The sequence below is a fragment of the Lepisosteus oculatus genome, chromosome 10 (genome assembly GCF_040954835.1).
Source record: "Lepisosteus oculatus isolate fLepOcu1 chromosome 10, fLepOcu1.hap2, whole genome shotgun sequence".
Classification (NCBI taxonomy): domain Eukaryota; kingdom Metazoa; phylum Chordata; class Actinopteri; order Semionotiformes; family Lepisosteidae; genus Lepisosteus; species Lepisosteus oculatus.
This window is the reverse complement of record NC_090705.1, coordinates 17,981,769-18,001,009: the sequence shown is the minus strand read 5'-3', so window position 1 is coordinate 18,001,009 and position 19,241 is coordinate 17,981,769. Positions and strand designations below refer to the sequence as shown.

Below are 19,241 nucleotides of genomic sequence, written 5' to 3'. Positions count from 1 at the left end.
TAGGAATGATTTACAGATGTTTTATACTTTTTAAAATTGCTGATTTAAATCTTTCCCAGATACATAATTATTTTCGAAGCAACAAGTTAATAAAAAACATAATATCAAAACATATTTTGCAGAGACATGCAGCTGACAAATTTTTTCATTGATCCATGTGAGTGCATATGTCCTTAAAATAGTTTAGTGAAAACTAGTATTCAAAACTACAACAGGTATTCTCCTGTTCTATGTATTCACACAGAAAATAAATGATTTGATTGGCTTGGACTGGAGAACCAAATGCAAAAATATAAACAACATTGTCATCCTGATAAACTATTCTAAGTGCATAAAAATAAACTCGCAATACCTTTTGTTGAATGTCTACATTTATGTTCAGATTCAATATCTGTTTGCTTTGAGAATAAAAACCATACTGATCCAAGCTGACATCCTTCCTTAATATTTATAGATGATGGATCAATCCCATTTGTATTTGCAAACAGCTCACTGTACATGAACATCTCCCTCTGTAGAGCTAATTTGTTACAGGATACTGCTCAGTGCAATATACAGCTGAAGCAAAATGAATGTAATGGTGACCTCACAGAGAAAAGACTATAAGCTATGAATGAGGCAGATGATGAACCTGAACTCCCAGCAGCAAATGCCTGGGTAGCCAGATGTGCTAGACTGGGATATTTTCTTTTGCAAAAGTATTTATTTTTTCTATATCTTCATTTAAAAAAAATCCCTGCTGCTCAATGAAATCATTCAGTGCGTATTAACCACTTGCCCTGAATATTGAATCCCAGCAGTACTGTATGTGCTGTACACATGTCTTAAATTCATCTTCCAGCTCTCATCTGCTGTCACATTAGTTCACTACTGGATTCCAAAGTTCATCCCCTTGTCCTTGGCAATGAGTAATGTACTGTAGATTCAGCATTGACACTTTTAGTCTGGGTGCTGCTTCAAGTATTCTGAAGGCCTGTTAGGATTCCCGCATCCTCCATACTTGACAAACAGGGCTCTAAACAGTCACGTCCTCAACAGCAGAACAAGCAGAAGAAGATGAACCAACTCACTATTTCAATAGGTGTTCTGGTATGTGACTTGTGGTAGACTTGTGTGGACGTTGGTGTAAAAAAGAAGTCATTCAAGGCTACAGTATATTCAATCTTCAAGTGCTGCGGCCTCCAGCTCATTGTAACAGGAGAAGGATAGCGAAGTCTGGAAGCTTGTAGTCATCATCGGGTATTGAAGCATGTGTTACAAGAGGTCACGGAACAACACCTGCTCTACCTGCTACAGACCATGTGAATCAGTCCCCTTCAGGTTCATAGAAGACAATCGCTCTTGCTTGTGAGAGAGATATAATAGTTCACTATTGTTGTTGCCTTGCACAAACAAATGTGTCTGTGCATACTTTTGTGCATATGTGGTCACAATGGTTGGATTTTATTTGAAAAAAAGCACAACGCTATTCTAAAAATGAAATTAAAAGACATAGCTGAAACATGATAGGATATAATTCAAGGAATTCTTCTCTGACTAAATGTGAAAGCAGTAAAAAGGTAAAGAGAAAAGGTTTGAGTAACACAGTATCAGCACATTAGCTTTGATATATTTAAGAAAGAATAACAGTGTTATCCATGCAACTTAAAAAATAACTGCTTATAATCCCTGAAACACAGTACTTTCAATTTCCTTTACTACATAACACATACACACATACAGTATACAAGTGGCTCCAAGCTGCCAGTTATTGTGCTCACAGTTGGTTATTCCATTAAATTCTTGCTAAATTTATACTAATGAGTGGGCCTAAATTATCTATATCTGCAGCATCTGATTCATACTTATTTTTAAATGCAGCATTCCAAACATATTTATGCTGTTTATCACTAATTATCAGATGAAAATCTTTCATTTCTTCTGAGTGCCCATATGAGTGTAAAGACATTTTTTTCAGTCTTGGAGTCACTTAATTTAATTTTTTTTATGGCGTTCCATAACTTAATATGCTGAATTTTTATCATCATAAAAGCACTTTGTTGGAAGTGTGATTTTTCTACATGTGATTTTGTTTTAGAAGTAACACAATGACAAGGTTAAACAAGGATTCAAAAACATGTCTGTTGACTTAGAACTCCAAAACAGTTCTAGTGCTCTGAGTCAATAAAAATCTGTGGGACAGTATGTAGAGCATAATAAATCATCTAATTACCAAAAACCTGACACCAGCATCCCAAGATGTTTGATACTGCGCCACGGCACTCTCATTTAGATAAGATGTAAATCAAGGTTTAAAGATTCTATGGTACCTTTTGCAACAGAAGGAGAGTCATGGGCAATCTTTTTTTAAAAAATAGGCTTATCTAATGTATCCATGTCATTTCCTCATTTGACATTCTTATTTTGATCAAGCTGCTGTTACCTCCATAGTAGTTGGTGCGCCAGAATCAGATTGGCTCCTTAAATAAGGGTTTGTTGATCCATGGGAAGTGACTGCTTTTGAAACACCCAGTGTTTCAATCAATCAAAAATCAAAACTGGGCTGTGTTTTTTGCTGATGTCTCCTGTTCATCTGTAAACTTATTCTCAATATCTGAAGCACTTCTCTGCTTCTGCAGATCTGGTTTAGAATCTTGGTTTAAATATGTATTATGGGATAGAGTAACACCCCCCCAAAATCAATTTTGGTGCAGACCAGAATAGCTCTGGAAATGCCTAATATTGTCACTGAGTCATGAATGTTGGTCTGAGGAGAAATGGAGACAAGATAACGCTTGCATGAACTTTGCTTCTGCCAGTAGTGACAGGATATGAGAAGAAAACAGATGAGCGACAGTAAAAGGGCAGTATCTGTAGAGCTGACATTTAAACTTGAAGCAGTAACATCAAGGTTTAGGTTGCCTTTGTCTTTGCACAAAGATTTAATACAAATGAAGGCCTACCTTTTAAATAGTAATATAATTTTCCTTTTAACAGAGGCCACTTTCAGTATGGCAGTATTCCTGAACACAAATCCAGAATGAAACCTAAACAACCTCATCTATCTCAACACTGATTTGGGTTTCGGTGTGAGGTTGTCTTCAGCTATTTGACATTGAAATGTTATGGGATAGGCTTCAAAGGAAATAATGTCACCAGCTGTGCATTGATGAGGGCGATGTGAGACACTTGTTTGGGAATTTTTGTAGCAAACTGTGTTTAAATTGTGATTTGGAAAGTTTTGAATATTGTCCCCATGCTGGTAATTTCAATGCATATATGATTATGCAGAACATCTCATGCCTTCTGGAGCTGGGATTTCCTCTTCACGTGAAAGGCAGCATCTGTTTTAATTGTATGGGATTTTTATTAAATGTATTATTTAAAGATGAATAAAGTGCCACCATTTAAAAACAGTAGCCAAAAAATCCCCAGATAAAACCTTAATAACAGGAACTAAAAAAATGCATGTATCCTTGTTTATCAAATGAAATAATGAGTCAGCTTTAGTAACACACTATTTTATTCCTTCAGGTTATGTCATCTGAGTGGGAAGAATTTAGTGTTCCAAGGGATACGTTCTCCATTTATTTTTACGAAAGATCAAAATGTATTATTTGTGGAATTTTAAGCAAGGTAAAGGGACAGAGAGTGGCAAGCAGCTCAACCTTTTTTTTATTTTCAGCTTTATCCTCAAGTCGGTTTCTTTTACGTTCCTCCCCGATTCTGAACCACTTTCTGAATCATGCTTTTGATTCAGGAGGGGAGCGACAACAGCAGCTGTCACCCAGCGCTTGTTCTCTCAATTCACCTGCTGTTAATCCAGGTGTTCCGCCGTCTCCCCCTCCCTTCCCAGTTCTGGGCTCCCCATCAGCTGATGGCGACGTCACCGCTCCGGGACACACTCTGACGTCATTCTGTATACAGTCTGGCCAAGATGGCTGACAGCATCCCGCTGCACCCGGTGCGGAACAACTCGAAAAAAACCTCTTACTACAACGCCGGGAGACATGCCAGGTAAAGGACACACGCGTTTTTCTTCGCTAAGGGATTGCACAAGGATGAAATACCAGGGCTGCTGATTGCACTGCCAAAGCTGTGAATACCGGGAAGCAAGGGAACTGTAGAAGCGAGACTAGCTTGTGGCACAGTCCAGTGATGATGTCTCTGGAGAGGGGTGCGCAGTGCCAGCCATCGCAAGAAAAACCGGAATACGAGGCCTAACTCCAAAGGCACAAACGCGTGTGTTACTGTAGCAAAATTCAGTTAAACATGAGGGCTTGTTTTGTAAACATTGCAGGCGCAGCTCGCTTACACGCGCACTAAATCACCCCTCCAGAGACAGAAGGATGATTTCCTCGCGTTGGTGTTGGCTTAAACATTGACAAAAACGAGTCCAGGATATTGTGTGCAAAATGCGCACAGTATTGCCCGTGAAGTTTTAGGAAATCGCAAATGAAAAGGGGTTTTGTTCATGATACTCTGTTGACAAATCACATACTAGGAAGTGCAGGAAGCACATGACTTTGCTAGCTAGTACCATGTGAGTCATTTAACTTAACTGCAACACTCAGCTGCAGGAAATCCTCAGGTTAAAACTAAGGTGCAGTCCAAGGCATAGACTCATGCACCAGTACAACAGAGTGTGACAAATACACAACACCTCTCAGTTACACATTATATTTTGGAAAGGTGTAGCTCATAATTATTTACATTGAGCAAAAGTCTGTGCTCCATGTACTCATTTTAATTGGGTATTCTATATTTCCAGTTTATGTGCTGTTCAATTCAGTTGCAGATGAATAGTGTTACTGTTAATATTGCAACCAAAATATTGCAATCCAAGTATAGTCTCTGGTAGCCATTTTTGCAAACAAACTTAATAAGCTTGTTAAAATTAGATTAAAAGAAGATTAAAGTTCAATAGATGTTCATTACATCCACAATGTTAGTGATTTTCACAGCCAGCATTGAGTTGTACTTTGTGAAGTACTGTTAGAAGCATTTCTCAGCTGGGACTTTATCCACTACAAATTCAAATCTCCTGAGTTCCAGCAGGACTTTCTCAATTATTGACCCCCTTACAGAACCTGTACTGTAAAAGTGAGCTTTTTACGTTTCTTCTTTTAATTTAACCAATATTCAACATTTGAATGATGTAGAAGGCACAGCCACCATCAGTGAGTAAATAGTGCAAGACAGGTTTGTAGAATAATTTTGCAGTAAATGTCCAGGAACATGTAAATGTTTTGCAGATTAGAGTTTGCATATACAAATTAATTTAATAGTTACTCTTTAGTAACAGGCATATGCAGATGTGAAATGTCCAGCCTGAAAAGCAGTGTATGTTTGAAGCAGGGAAAACGAAAATATACATTTCACCGTTGGAATTTACATTTCTGATTGCAAGTAGGGAGTAATCAATTTGTGAGGACTCACCTTATGCTTTAGACTTTAATTTTCACTGTGTTTAATTATTACTATTTGCTTTTAACCTTATCCTTTCTGTGTGTCAGCTGAATAACATTTGAATACCTGGAATTTAGTAAAGGAACATGAGTGTGATAAGTGGAATTTGATTTGCCATGTGCCATTAGCTTATTTTTATAAAATACATATATTGTTAAAAGGCAAAAACAGCATTATTCAAAATGTAGATACTTATTTTAGGTCCAGTAGGTACTGTAGCTGCATCAGCATGCGTAGGCTGCAAAGGAACAAGTTAAAGGTTTATTCCATGCTGAAAAGAGAAGAAAAGAAACGCAACTTTTCGACTGTGGAACCTTCTTCGGATGTCATACTTATTTTATGCTAAAAATTATTATGTTACAGGGCCTTCTGACAAAGTGCTTTTGTCTAGATAATTTAGATAATGTTACTGCAAAATTAACAGTATGATAATGGTACAAAAGAAGTTAATCTTCAACTCCGTTTAATATAATATATATGTACACATCTTGATGTGAAATATCGACACCTCTGATATTGATTGTTACCTTGTTATGATGTTAAACAAATATTTTTAACCCATAGCATAATTATTCATCTATAGCCTTTTTTCTAATATTATGAGTGATATGATATTTTAAATTGTGGTTATACTCTAAATAATAGATGTTTGGATTCACTAGATTTTCAAAAATGCAAGTGAAAATGTTAAGAGCTTTAGGACTATATCTGGTATCATCTTGGACTCATATGAATCATCACGTGATCATCTTAGACATTTCCCTTCAGCAGTGTTATCATTTAAAATCATACAAGATTATTATGTAATAATATAATGAATAGCTCTTTATATTTCTTGTTGGTGCTAATGGGCTTCCACAGAGAAAATCACTGAGCCAACTGTATTTCCAGTTGCTGTTAGCAGGATTGTATGGTATGTATTGAGGTGTGTTATGGGGGTACTGAAGTGTAGTGTTTTCATTCTTCATTTTGTAGTAAACAATGCACCAGCACCAGTGGGCCAGGTGGCTCTTTCTCATATAACAGACTACTTGCTTAAGATTTGAAAGTTGTCACTCTGTCTCTTCTTGTCCAGGAAAATGCCTGAAAATACACACTTGGGTCATCAAGAGCCAGGTTGCCATCATGCACTGGGATTCAAAATACAAATGGATAGACTTAAGTGTCCATGGGACGGGGCAGACAGGCTGACATTGACTTGACCCACTCTGGCACAAGCCTTTCCAATAAGTGAAAGGTTATTGTTACAGATGAAACCAGTGACTTCCCATCCAGCTCTCATTCTCAAAGTGCTAAGGCAGGTTTACACTGCGGATGTATAGCTCCTGGCAGCCAGCTGGCCAGGATGGTAACTTGCTGTCTTCTCCTGCCCTCCAGGCACGTGGATGGAGCGTGGAGTTCGCGCTGTGGAATTGGTCCATGTTCTGATTTTAAGAAGTGTACAAGGAGTAAGTGAAAGTAAGTCTTTAGTTAAGTGCAGGCTTGTTTAGTAAAGTGATGAGGAAAACGTGTGTGGTAACATGACAGAGCAGTGACTGGAGTTCCTGTAGTTTCCTCTGGAATCTCAATGTACATTAGTAGCGTATCAATACAGGCAAAGAGGCCTGACAATAACGGCTGTGAGCCTCCAGAAATGGAATTAATAAACACTTGAAGCAATGCAGTTGTTCTGGCCTTGTTAGACAAAGGGAATAAATGGCTTCTCTCCTATTGCCCAGTTGAAATTGAAGACGGATTTACATGACATACAGTATGTATGACAAATAGAATGCTACAGTATGTGGAGGCTCTTTAGAGACTTACCCAAAAAGACTCACAGCTGTAAATGCTGCCAAATTACCAAGCATTGACTCAGTTGGGAGCATACTTACGCAGTTAACATATTGTAGTTTGTATTAAACATTCACTTTAAAATTATTTGTAATAATTGTAGACAACATTTATTATTCAGCAGAAGTTATGTCATTGGAAGGAGGTGTCTACAGTACGTTTGCACTGTTTATTATTACAAACACCAAAAAAGTCAATATAGTAATTTAACCGCATGTGTTAGTTTTCAATAAATGATGAGAGGAGTTTTGTTTTTTGAATGTTGAGATGTAGCACTAGAGATTGAAGCTGTATATGTTTACGATAAGAAGGGGTGCTTCAAGTAACAGTGGGACAAAAAAGGATTTGTCGTCTTATTTTTGGGACTTCCTGATGCTGTCTTTTAATCCTCTCAGTTACTGAAAGGTGCAGAATTAAGTAGAGACTGTGGATTGCTTGTCACTATGTTGGTTTCCTGTAAACTCCGGCCAAGAACTCTAGAAGAGTAAAGTGCATACTTCACCAGATATTCAAGTAATGGAAGTCACAAGTGTCTTAATTTGTACTCCCCAGAATCAAGCAAAGAAAACTAGAGATAGAGTGGAGGTTTGAAAAGAAATATATTCAAATGCCTGGTTTGACTTGCAAAATAAACCAAAAGCTAGTTATCATACTTTAATAGGATTAGAGACCTTTATCTTGTTGGCAGCCATGGGACGATAGTGTGTCTGGTGTAAATACAATATTTGCTGCCTGTTAAATGTACTCCCTTCCCCTGTCCAATCTTTTTATTGATTGTGTAGGCTGTTCTGTGTCTTCAACTTTAGAGTTTAGTAACATTTGCCCCAAAAGAGCAGTCAGACAGGGTTCTGTTTCTGTTACATTACAAAGAGTACAAACATTAAGGTGTTTGCTTAATGTTTTTTAATGGATTTCACACATTTTTATAGGCCCATAGATGATATAGTGAAGAAGCCCTGCAGCAGTAACCCTGTTAGGATAGTAACTCAATCATGGGGATCAGTTTTCGTGGGTTTTAAATTGGTGCTTTAAACCTAAAACTTACAAAAAAAATAATGCACTATTAAATATCTAAGGTATTAGAATTTCTGCACTGATGGGAAATGAATCAGTGAATAAGTAGAAAATTAGTTTGCTTTATAGCTGTACGAATGTTGTAATACTGTTTGCTAAAACAACTATCATTGCTACTTAAGGTAACTTGAGTGATATAATTGGGTTATTAAAAGATTGTTTTGCATATTGAGATTTGTTGACTGGGCTTCTGCTGATCTAGCAGAATCCTTACCTCCAAGATAATTTTGGAAATAGTTTTTTTACAGCAAAGACCAGCTATTTTCCTTTGCCGGTATTTGTTTAAAATCTGATCAACTCTTCAGAGTTTAAATGCATGTTGGAAACTTCCAACTGTGATCTGAAGAACCCCAAATTAGAAATATGTTTCAGGAACTCAGCCTGGAAGTGTTGATCCTTGATCTATAATTGCCTCGTGTTGTTTAGACTTGAAAAAAAAATAGAATAAATCTGTTTAATTTTTTCTTTAGTTTGATTTAAGTGTAACGTGTATGTAAAATCCCAGGCTCCATGAATTGAATAATTTATTTTCAATACTGTTAATACTCATTTACAGTTAATCAAAAAGAACTGTTCCTGCTGACTGACTCCTGAAAAATATGTTGTATACTGTCTCACTCATGCTAGTTAGACTCATTCTCATCATGTAATCTTGAAATTTGAATGACCTAGTTTTGGAATAGAACAGGTCTGAATCCTGTATGCAGTATAAGCAGTTACGATGATGTGTGACATTTTTTAATGTTTAATTTATAATGATTGTTTAATTAACATTCAGTTGTTATTGTGTTAAACCTGATTTCTGGGCACTCACAGTTGCAAGGTGACATGGTTCTGAGTGCCATATATTTTTTCTGCTGTCTTAGTTTTACAATTTTAACTACAGTACATTGTTGTACTCAGTAGTAATCAATATTAATCTTGGTTGCATTAAAAAAGAGCAATTACATGGTCTCTTTCATTAAAGCACCATAAATTTATATTATTACCGCCTTGTAGGGAGAACCCACAATGCGTGGAAAAATTAGTTTCTCTTGTACTCACTATGCCAATGATATGTATAATTAATTTGTTTTAAATGTGTATATATCTGTGTGTATGAGTAAGTTTCGCATATATACACCACGTGCAAAACATCACCGAGATTAAAGACAACAAAAGTACATAAAGACACTGGAAGGTACCATCCACACGAGTATCCCGGAGTAGCACTGAATACTTTGTTCACTACTAGCCTGCATTCACAATTAAGAATACATTTAATATATGAAACCAGAATTTAAATCTATTAATATATTTTCTGTTATATACATTATACCATAAAATATCTTCTTGGGCTTAAATCGTCTTTCTCTTTTCTGCACTTCTGTTTGCAGAATTTAATTTTCTCTGTGTCTTTCCCCTGAATCAATATGATATGTACATTGTTGACTTTAACCTGTAAAACCAAGTGAATATTACAAACCTCCTATCTGATGGAGACCTTTTTTTTGCTTTGGTTCACACGTATTGAAACTTGCCTTCAGTGTCTGAATTTCCAGGTTGTGATTGGCAACTATGTAGAAGTTTGGATATTATCCAGGCCTTAGTCATGTTGTGTTCTGGCCAGCTGCTTTTTAAAATAACATTTTATTAACCGTACTGTTATACTCTAGGTAAAAGTTATTTTTTCAGCATAGCTGTGATGGAACAGAATCTGTTAAAATGGGCAAAATCAGTCTTTGGTTTTTGTAAAATCATGTTTCTCATTGAGCCTTGAGATAAGTTACATTCTCCAGATCAGCTCCAATTGGATTGCAAAATTTACCCATTTAAGCTCTTTTCCTGAGTGAACTGGGATGGGCCCCTTGGATGTATGTGGTGCTTTTTTTCTTCTGCTTGCAAAAAAATATCACAAAATAAGAATGATAACGATTCTAGAGAAGCTGAGTTACATCTTATGTTTGTTTGTATTTTTCACCATTTGTTGCCATTTGACACCAATTGTTAAAAGTAACTTGCAAGATCCACAGCAGCAAAGATGAATAAAGACTGTTCTTGGCTCCCCTGTGACATGTGCAGTCAAGCCACCTGCCTTTTTTGCCACAGTAATCCTACATTGCAAATAGTAGGTCTTAGGTGACACATGGAGGACTGACAGGCAGCCAAGAAGATTAAGCCACTAGGATTCAGGGTACTGGCGATCCAGAAGCTCAGCATGTGTTGCCTGACTCTGGTGTAAACCCACCCAGATTCAGCGTTTCTGCTAGGAAACACTGCTACTTGTCAAGTGACAGGGTGCTCACAGTAGACAACAATATTCAGTGTCCATCACAAAGGTACAAATGAAGAGCATTCCCTTTAATGGACTATTTCAATGGGGAAAAAGGTAACAAACATAAAGAAACATGCTCCTTTTCCTTCCAGTAGTGTTTATGTATGTATTTATTGGTACTTAAACTGTTTTCCAAAACTTTACTTAAACTAGTTGAGCAGACACAAGTGTTTTGAGTCTTTTATCAGTAACAAGGACTGGGAGTGATGTGCTTTGAGTACCAGGAGATAATTAATGATACAAATATTGTGCTTACATTTAAATATTTCTATTAAACATTTAGATGAAAAATTAAATATTTTAAAATATTCAATGTTTAAAAATATGAGTATAAATTGTTGGCTCTTTCAAATTAATCGTGAGCCATCAGTAGGTCTATGTTGGGGCGGGCTTGTAGGATTCCTGGGTTTCAACTCCACTGGTAGTGACCTTTAGCCCTCATGGTCTATGTGGTGAAAGAAAAAGTATTGCGAACCAGCCTGCAGAGTAATGCTTTCCATCTTTTTATTAAGATTTACTGTATTCTTAATTAATTTTGAAGCTTTAGCTTTAGCTCTGAAAATATCCTCTTTAGCTGCCACACTGTTGTCTGGCAATGCTTTTACTTTATGCCTTGACTGGAGTGGGTTATCCGCTTTGCCTTTGAACTGACATGGGGCCATGGTAATCTCTGCTCCAGGAAGTGCTCCTGCTAGTAATAGCCATTGTTATCCCACATACTGTACCAATCACCTTTTCCAAAACACTCAGATGCAACAGCAAAAGATCCAAGTAAGGTTTCCTAAATACTTAATCTTTCCAAAAGCCTGATGGTCAGAAATATGGTTTTCAACTTCTGTGCTAGAATGAGACTACAGCATGGACTTGGAAATTTCCTCTTGAATATTGACCTCAGGCAAATGTAGTAGAAGCTAACAACATTTTCTAAAATCATGATAATTCAGTGCTTCTTACAGATTAGTTATTTTGCTCCTCTTTTTAAGTTTAAATCATTAGCATGCAGTCTGTATATTTTGTGTTCTTGAGGTGGAAAACCATTGTAAGAAATCAGATTTCTGTAGGCCGGTGTGAAGCTTCAGATAATCAGGTGTTCTCTTTGTCTGTTAAAGGTTGTCTCTAAAAATAAAAAAAAGCTCTGGACATAAAAATAAAAGGTGGAGGGCCCATCTATTTCTCCACCTGACCCTAGTGTGTAAGTATTTCTTTACCTGTTAAACATTCAGGGAGTTTGCTAAGAGCAGTATACTTTTTTGTTAATGTTTTCTAAACTTCCTTTCATTTGTGTCATTGTCTTTGCTTTTCCACCCAACTGCAGAAATTTCTGGAAAGAATTGATCATTGGTGAGAAACAACATTGGTGGAGCCTGATAGTTGGGTAACTTATCAGGAAAACACCTGTGGTGGATCCAGTAATTACTCTGTTTTGTTCTTTACAGAAGAGTCATCTTTTAATCATCAATCAACTTTGGCGCAGAAAAATACATGATAAGTTTTAGTCCATAATGTAGGCATGTTTTGGGAGGAACAGGATTCATAAAGATTTTGGATAGCAGAGTTTAGGCCAGGTTGTAACCTTCACCCCTCCCGCCTAGCTATCCAACAGCTAAATGACTGTGCCAGCTTCCAAATTCTTGCTATCTTATTAATGTAACCAAACAATATTATCTTGAACAAGATGTTATTTGACAACAACTAGTTAACAGCATACTATATGCAGTTAACAGCATATAGGGTTCATCAAAGTTGTAGGCTACCATGCTGCCCAGAGAAGACCTTTGTGCTTGAAGCTCTATGCATCGAGCCAACATTGTGTTCTTTTTGCTTTTGAGGAGCTGTTATTTTATTATTTATTATTTTGTGCTCATTGAAGCATTAAATCTTTTTTTCACTTTGAAAACTAAGTGACAAGTAACAAAGAGACACAGTGAAGGAAACAACATTTTGTTCTACACCCTACTAACATAGCTCTTAAAGCTCCAAATCCCTAATATGTGAGCTTTTCTGTCACAAATAGTGATTGCATGCTATTTGTATTGATGATTTATTTTATTCATCGACAAAAAAACACATTGGTTAATTAAAGGAGTCTCTACAAAAAATTCAAAATTTTATGTTCATTGCTTCATTTGTTTTTAAATCAACCTAGACTTGATGTGATGATGTGAGACTTGAGAGCACCTGAAGAAGGCTTCATAGCCGAAACGTTATGTTTTCTCTCTTCTCTTTTCACCAATGAAGAAACCTGTTACTTGTTCCTTTGCAGACTACACATGCTGACGCAGCTACCCACCTGAACTATGGGTATTGGATGGCTGTTTAGCATTCATGCCTTTTTGAGGTGCTTTTTAAATAGACCACAACAGCACCAAAAACGCTATATTTATTGCAATGTGAGTATACCTTTGTAAAGCTAGTGGGATGTTGTGCTTGTCTTAATCCATTGAATTCTGGACTCCAGATATTATGCTGATGGGGGGATAAGAAATGCACACAGTATTTGGAGAGATTTTGACTGTATTCATTGGGAAATAGGTAGAAAAATATTCTACGCAACTTTAACAAAAATCTTACTCTGCCCGACATGGTAAAACAGGTGGAAATCCCTTAAGAAAGGAAAGAAAAATTGGAAAATGTGTTTGTTTTAATTTCTAAGGGAAAGTGCAGCCAATGCTGGTGAAGCCTCTCCAAAAATAATTTAGATTACATCTTGGTCTTCTGTTTGAGCCTGCGTCTTCTCTGGGTGCTCTGGTTTCCTCCCATGTTCCAAAGACATACTGACTATGGCTTGCTGTACTTCCTGGGTGGGCTCCTAATTTCCACAGACCTTGACAGGAATAAGCGGCTTTCTGCTGATGGATGGATTAATGTGTTTCCTTTCACAAACATCCCATACAGTAGCTTTACCTCAGCACGCTTCTCCGGAAACATAATGAACAGGTGTTGTCCTGTTTCTTTAACAGTTTTTTGACTGAAGCTCTTATGCACAGTGAAGTGCTTCTGAAGTCAAAGTGGAATGTAAGGAGAAAAGTGAAAATCAGTGGTTTTATTTTTGCAGTTTGTAAATGGTTTTGTTAAGTTCTTCGGAAATGCAAATATGTCTCTAAGGTTGTTTCTCTAGAACATTGCCACCGGAGACCTGTGACTTTTTAAGTAAATGGCGTACAGTAATCTGCTCGGATACCCATTTAATTGTCAGAAGACTCAAGGAGAAATGCCATTTGCCACTCACTGTTTTTCTATAAAAAATGACAGGGTAGTACACTTAAATAAAGGCTTCTTTTTTCACGAAACGCAGTACATGCTGTTGGAAATGATCTAATTTCAGAAATAAAATACTTTTGAACTTTAATGGAACAAATTAGCGTGGGTTTCTCTGCAAGCTGGGAAGAAGTTCATATAATTGGCACTCTGTGCTTGGTGGGCTACTGGGGGTGGGAATAGAATTTGATATACTATAGAGACTGTACTGCTCCTTGTGTATTACAGTAACACTCTGCTTTGTAGCATTTCAGCATTCTATATCCATTCAGAGAGGGGGTGAACAGAATACACAGAGAAGTGCTTGTGTTTGAAGTGTGTGTCTTAAACACTTGTTGCACAGAACTGTGTTAACAACAGTAGGCAGGTTTGATAGTTTTGGATTCCCGCTAGATTGAAGACAAGAAACCTCTTTTACAAGAGACTAAGTATTAATGTCATATAGGTACCAAAAACACAAAACATTAGTATTTACAAGTTCTGGGATACTCATGTGGAATATTCAGATACTCAAACTAAATATTCTCAATATTAAATATAGTTACAGCTGATAGAAATGGCACCGTCTTGCCAAGACAGTTGTCACTTGAGCTCATTGGGGAGAAAGGGCAGATATGGTGTTTATAGAGTGTTGTAAGTGGGAAAAAATGTCACTTGCCACTTGCTACTAGAGATTTTTGGAAAATCAATGAAATTCCAAAGGTTTTTTTGCTCAGCATCTGAACACAAAAAAACAGGTAACAGCACTATGATTTGTACTATATATATATAGAAATTAAAACCCAGTCAAATGGAAAAAAAAATAACCATGAGAGATATGCCAAACATATTAATATCAAAGTTCTCATAGTTTAACTTTGCTCTGAAACATTAACATAAAGTTCCACATTAGTTCTAATAGTAAGTAAAAAGACATTTTACTTACAAACACAACACACCTCCAGACTTCCAGTGTTTCTAGTGTTCAAGGTAGTATCCATTGATGTGTTTGTATTTAGTTTCTCAGACCTTAATGATTTAAAATCAGCTAATTAAGCAGATAAGAAGACAAACCAGCTGTGGTTTCCAGTTCCAAATGTAGGTCTGTATGAAAACATACAGGAACATGGCACTCAAGGACAGGAATAGCTGACACAATAGACTTGTAATATGACTGACCTGTTAATTGTACATATAGTTTGTAGCAAAATTTATTTTAGACAGTTAATTCAAGAGAGAGTTGAGAAATATATGTCAAAGCAAATTGATTTTGAAGATAATTAATAATTTAATTATTGATAACATAACTGTGGAATCGAATAACAACTGAATGAATCCCATTTCACTACACGAGGTAGTGTTCCTTGAAGTTGAAGTTTTAATCAGTTTGGACCAAATACTCTACCTACAGGCACAATAGATCATACATAGCCCTATTTGTGCAGGGTCTTTGTTTTCAGCCCAAAGACAACAAAATGCAAATACAGCATGGTGTCAATAGCAACAGTTGCTCTGTCAGATATGGCATGTTTGAGACACCTTTTTTCACTCTGGACGTTCAGTCCTGAGGAAGTTTTCAGAATGAAGATTTTTACTATTTCCAAAGCACATTAATTCAGCTGTCTGAATTTTGGACTTTGTTAGATGTTTTAGGTGAAATACCAAAGGTACCAAGTGTTGTGTGACACTTGGATTTGCATATTGTCAGAGACAATGTGGAAATGGGTTGTATATACATTATTTCAGAGTCCTTTTGAGTGGTTTGAGAATGAGACTAGATAAATTAGCAAGTATATTTTAATACATTTAAATATAAAGACAACTGTAACCTAGAAATGTTTTCTATTTACAATGTATCTGAAAAATGTATAAAAAAGTATCTGACTTAATAAGTGGTGCACTAACCACATACAATATCTTACTTCTGGTGGATAGTTTGCAGCATATGAAATATATTTTTTTCAGCAAGGTGTTAACTGTTGATTAGAAAGAGAGAACAGTTAAGTGCTAGAGGTCATTTGGTGTTTATTAATAGGTTATAGTAAAGTGAAATTGAGGCGGTTTAAACCTTTATTTTTACCTTTTCTTTTTATTGTTTTATTTTTTTCACTGATGTAAGCTTTCTGAGTTCACACTTTCCTGTTTTAAAGCAGGTCCCAGGACTTACATCTGTATACAGTTTATTTACATTTTTCCATTTTGAAACATTTGTTTTTTTATCCAGGAAGGTACAATGTTGTTTTTTTGTCTTTTCATTGTTTAATAATCAATTTAGAAATACCTTTACCTTTTTACCTGCTCCAAGATAATTCTTGAGCCTTCAAAGCCTTCATGAAACCAGCATTATTGCATTGATGCATGGTATTTAATTACACCTGTATGCAACTTCATTGACAAGAAAAGGCAAACTAAAATAAAGGCACCAAAAAAGAGACTTGGTTACAGCTTGCAACAAGCAGGATGAGAGTATTTGATATCTAGTACCTTGGATACAGGCTCTATATTGTGTGGTCACTGTGGCCTCCAAAGTCTTTTAAATAAAATATTTAAAAGGAAGCTGCATTCAATCAAACCTAAGTAATTAAATATACCTGAATTGTAGAGAGTTTCCACTGTTGTGTTTTAATCTGATCCATTTTTAATCCACAGTGGAAATGTATGTACACACATGAAGTGTGAAAATACCATATTAGCCTCTCCAGCAGTAATGTTAGTGACACCCCTCTCCCCCTTTATTGTCTGAGAGATCCTCTTTGTTGAACACTTGTGTCTTTATCGGAGTTATTTTATTCTTTTCAATAGAATTGATAAAAGCTTTGCTAGCCTGTTTATTGTTTACTTGAGGTTATTTGGTATTCTGCAAATTAATTTATTATAGTTTGAGACCGCCTTGTACTTAAAGATGAAGAGCTGTAATTCTTGGGAGTCCACAAAACTCATTTGGATTCTGGGAGTGAAGTACCCAGTCATGTTGTTAAGGCTTTTTTCAAGAAATAAGTGGATCGTTGGAAAATAAATAAGTAGAACAAATCATTTAATAAACCTATAGATTCACAGGAATTGATTGATTACTCCACAATGATAGCAGTTATTTGATATTAACATAGTAGATTTGAAAAATTAATGACTTTCAATCAGTATACATAATGAAATGTTGCTTCAAGAAAAGCTTGCATAAAGCAAACTTTGCCCCCCATCGTCATTTTTATGCTTTAAAGTTTTGTTGCGCAAAACAGTCTCTACTCATATATTTAGCCATTTTAGTGCTTTTTTCTGAATATCCCTGACCTTTCATTCATCTTCAATCAACTGCCTCAGAACCTCAGTCACTGGCTTCAACGTCCGTCAGTGTTGAATAGCACAGTTTCCTTTTCCTTCGCAGTTTTGGTTCTTTTTTCTTTATACTATATGTTTGTTTTAATTAATTCTATCTATTTTGATAAATGCATTCTTATATGCATACTGTATACTTTATTATTATGCATTATCCTGGGTTATACAATTCTAATGATTGATTTTTGATTGGAGGGAAACTCATTTTTGTGTAACAGATTTTCACTTAATGAAAGGTTTTTAAGCGGTGCGTCTCTTTTGTAAAACAAGGAGTTTGCATACAGGAGTTTGCATATGGGGAATAAACACTGGGTGGCCAGTGTAGCATAGCCAGAAAAACCTAAATGGCACATCTTTGGAAGGTGGAAGATAATCAGAGCCTCATGGAGAAAACCCACGAGAAACATAGGGATGCACATGCAATCTCGAAATCAGGACTCAAAATCTGTGAGTTAGCAGTGGTAACTAAAATACCACTGTGCAAAGTACTGCAACTGTTGGATCATTTATAATACATATTAATTGTTGGCTTTTACCTGTACCAAAATCTTTTGCAGAAGTCATAAATGTTTGAGTAAAAATGGTTATGCAACATTTTGGAGACCATATTGCACTGCTGTCTTTGTGTGTGGAATTGAACAGTGAGTGTGTTTCTTTGCCCTCTGTAGTGCTCTTTTTGTAAACGGACTGTTATCTTAATAAAGAGCAGTGTCTTCATATATTGGATGCACCTTAAGATTTACTGCATTGCAGACTGCTTATCAAAATTGATATGTGCACATATAAGTCTGAATCAGACTATTTTTGTTGTTTTGTTTGTCATGAGAAAGGGTTGGTTTGGAAAATCAATGCATGCAGTAAAGTACAGCTTAGTATGTATTGAAAGAACATATCATCAATTAAATGAATTGAGCTTTTCTTGAAGTTTATCAGACCCAGCTAAGATCAGGTATTGGGCTTAGCAAGGCTGTGACAAATGTTAGCCTTTTGCTGTACCAGGGCTTGCGGATCGATAGAGATCATCATTCTGATGTGCCTTTATCTTTCTAGCTCTCCCAAGTCTTATGCTATTTTTTAGCTGTGAATTCTAGGAGGTTAGTTTTTTATCAGCAAAATAGTTTTAAGGCCCCGAACTGTACTAGTTTCTTTTTGTTTTAACAATTCAAAGGGTTTCACTCTATGGAAAGAAAAATCCAAATCAAGTGGTTTCTTTAACTGGCTGAGATGATTTCTGCAGCTAAAGAAATGCTTCTGTTTGTTAAGTAAGACCTGCTAATCTGTATGCAAAATGCCAGCAAAAGCCTCTGTAATGGCTGTGACAAAAACAAGGGTTTTGTTTTAGTCCGAGACTGTGGACATTCTTATTTTTGTATCTGATTTGTGAACATGCTCACATTTTCCTTCTGTCATCTGCTTTGCTTTACCTGTTTTTCTTTGAATGACGAATATTTTTGTTCTAAAGATTTCTCTCATTATTTTCTATGCATACAAAGGCTATTTGTACTTCATCTGCTGCACAGAAGTTTTGCCAAAGGTTTTAAAGTTTCTGTATAAGGTACTAAAAATATTACTGTAGCAGTTGTAATGGGAATTTCACTTATTTCATTTTTGTAAGATACTTTCATTTGTTGCAGTAATCTCATAAGAATGAGTAAAGTCTTCAAATGTGGACAGCAAAATCTTGGCATGGGTTTTTAAACTAAAATGTATTATCCGGACAAGAAAGATCTGTCACCAATCATTTACAACCTCTTAATTCCTCAGGAATTTAGATGTGATCTTACACTAAATTATGTGAGTTTATGAATGGTGGAATAGAACTGAAATGTAATGAAGATGTCCACCACTTCCTCCTTGAAATTAATGAAACCTTAGGACAGGAATATCCACACTTGTTCCTGTAGATGCACAACTTGGTAGTTTTTATTGTTCCCCCTTAAATAATCAGTTTCTAGACAACAACTGATTTTTAAGTAGGTGATCTGTTCAGTCAGGTAATACAATG

General features: G+C 36.1%; 1 protein-coding gene across 4 annotated transcripts in view; it reads left to right on the top strand.

Moving 5' to 3' along the window:
- Positions 1-3,895: 3,895 nt before the first annotated feature.
- atp9b (ATPase phospholipid transporting 9B) overlaps positions 3,896-19,241 on the top strand; it is a 148,607-nt gene continuing 133,261 nt past the window's right edge. For 3 of the 4 annotated variants that reach the window (XM_015357693.2, XM_006635853.3, XM_015357691.2), the window contains exon 1: positions 3,896-3,996. In XM_015357693.2, the coding sequence (XP_015213179.1) occupies positions 3,917-3,996 (80 nt within the window). In that variant the 5' untranslated portion in view covers positions 3,896-3,916. Of the gene's footprint in view, positions 3,997-6,825; positions 6,907-19,241 lie in introns of all 4 variants that reach the window. The other variant, XM_015357692.2, reaches the window with a different exon arrangement.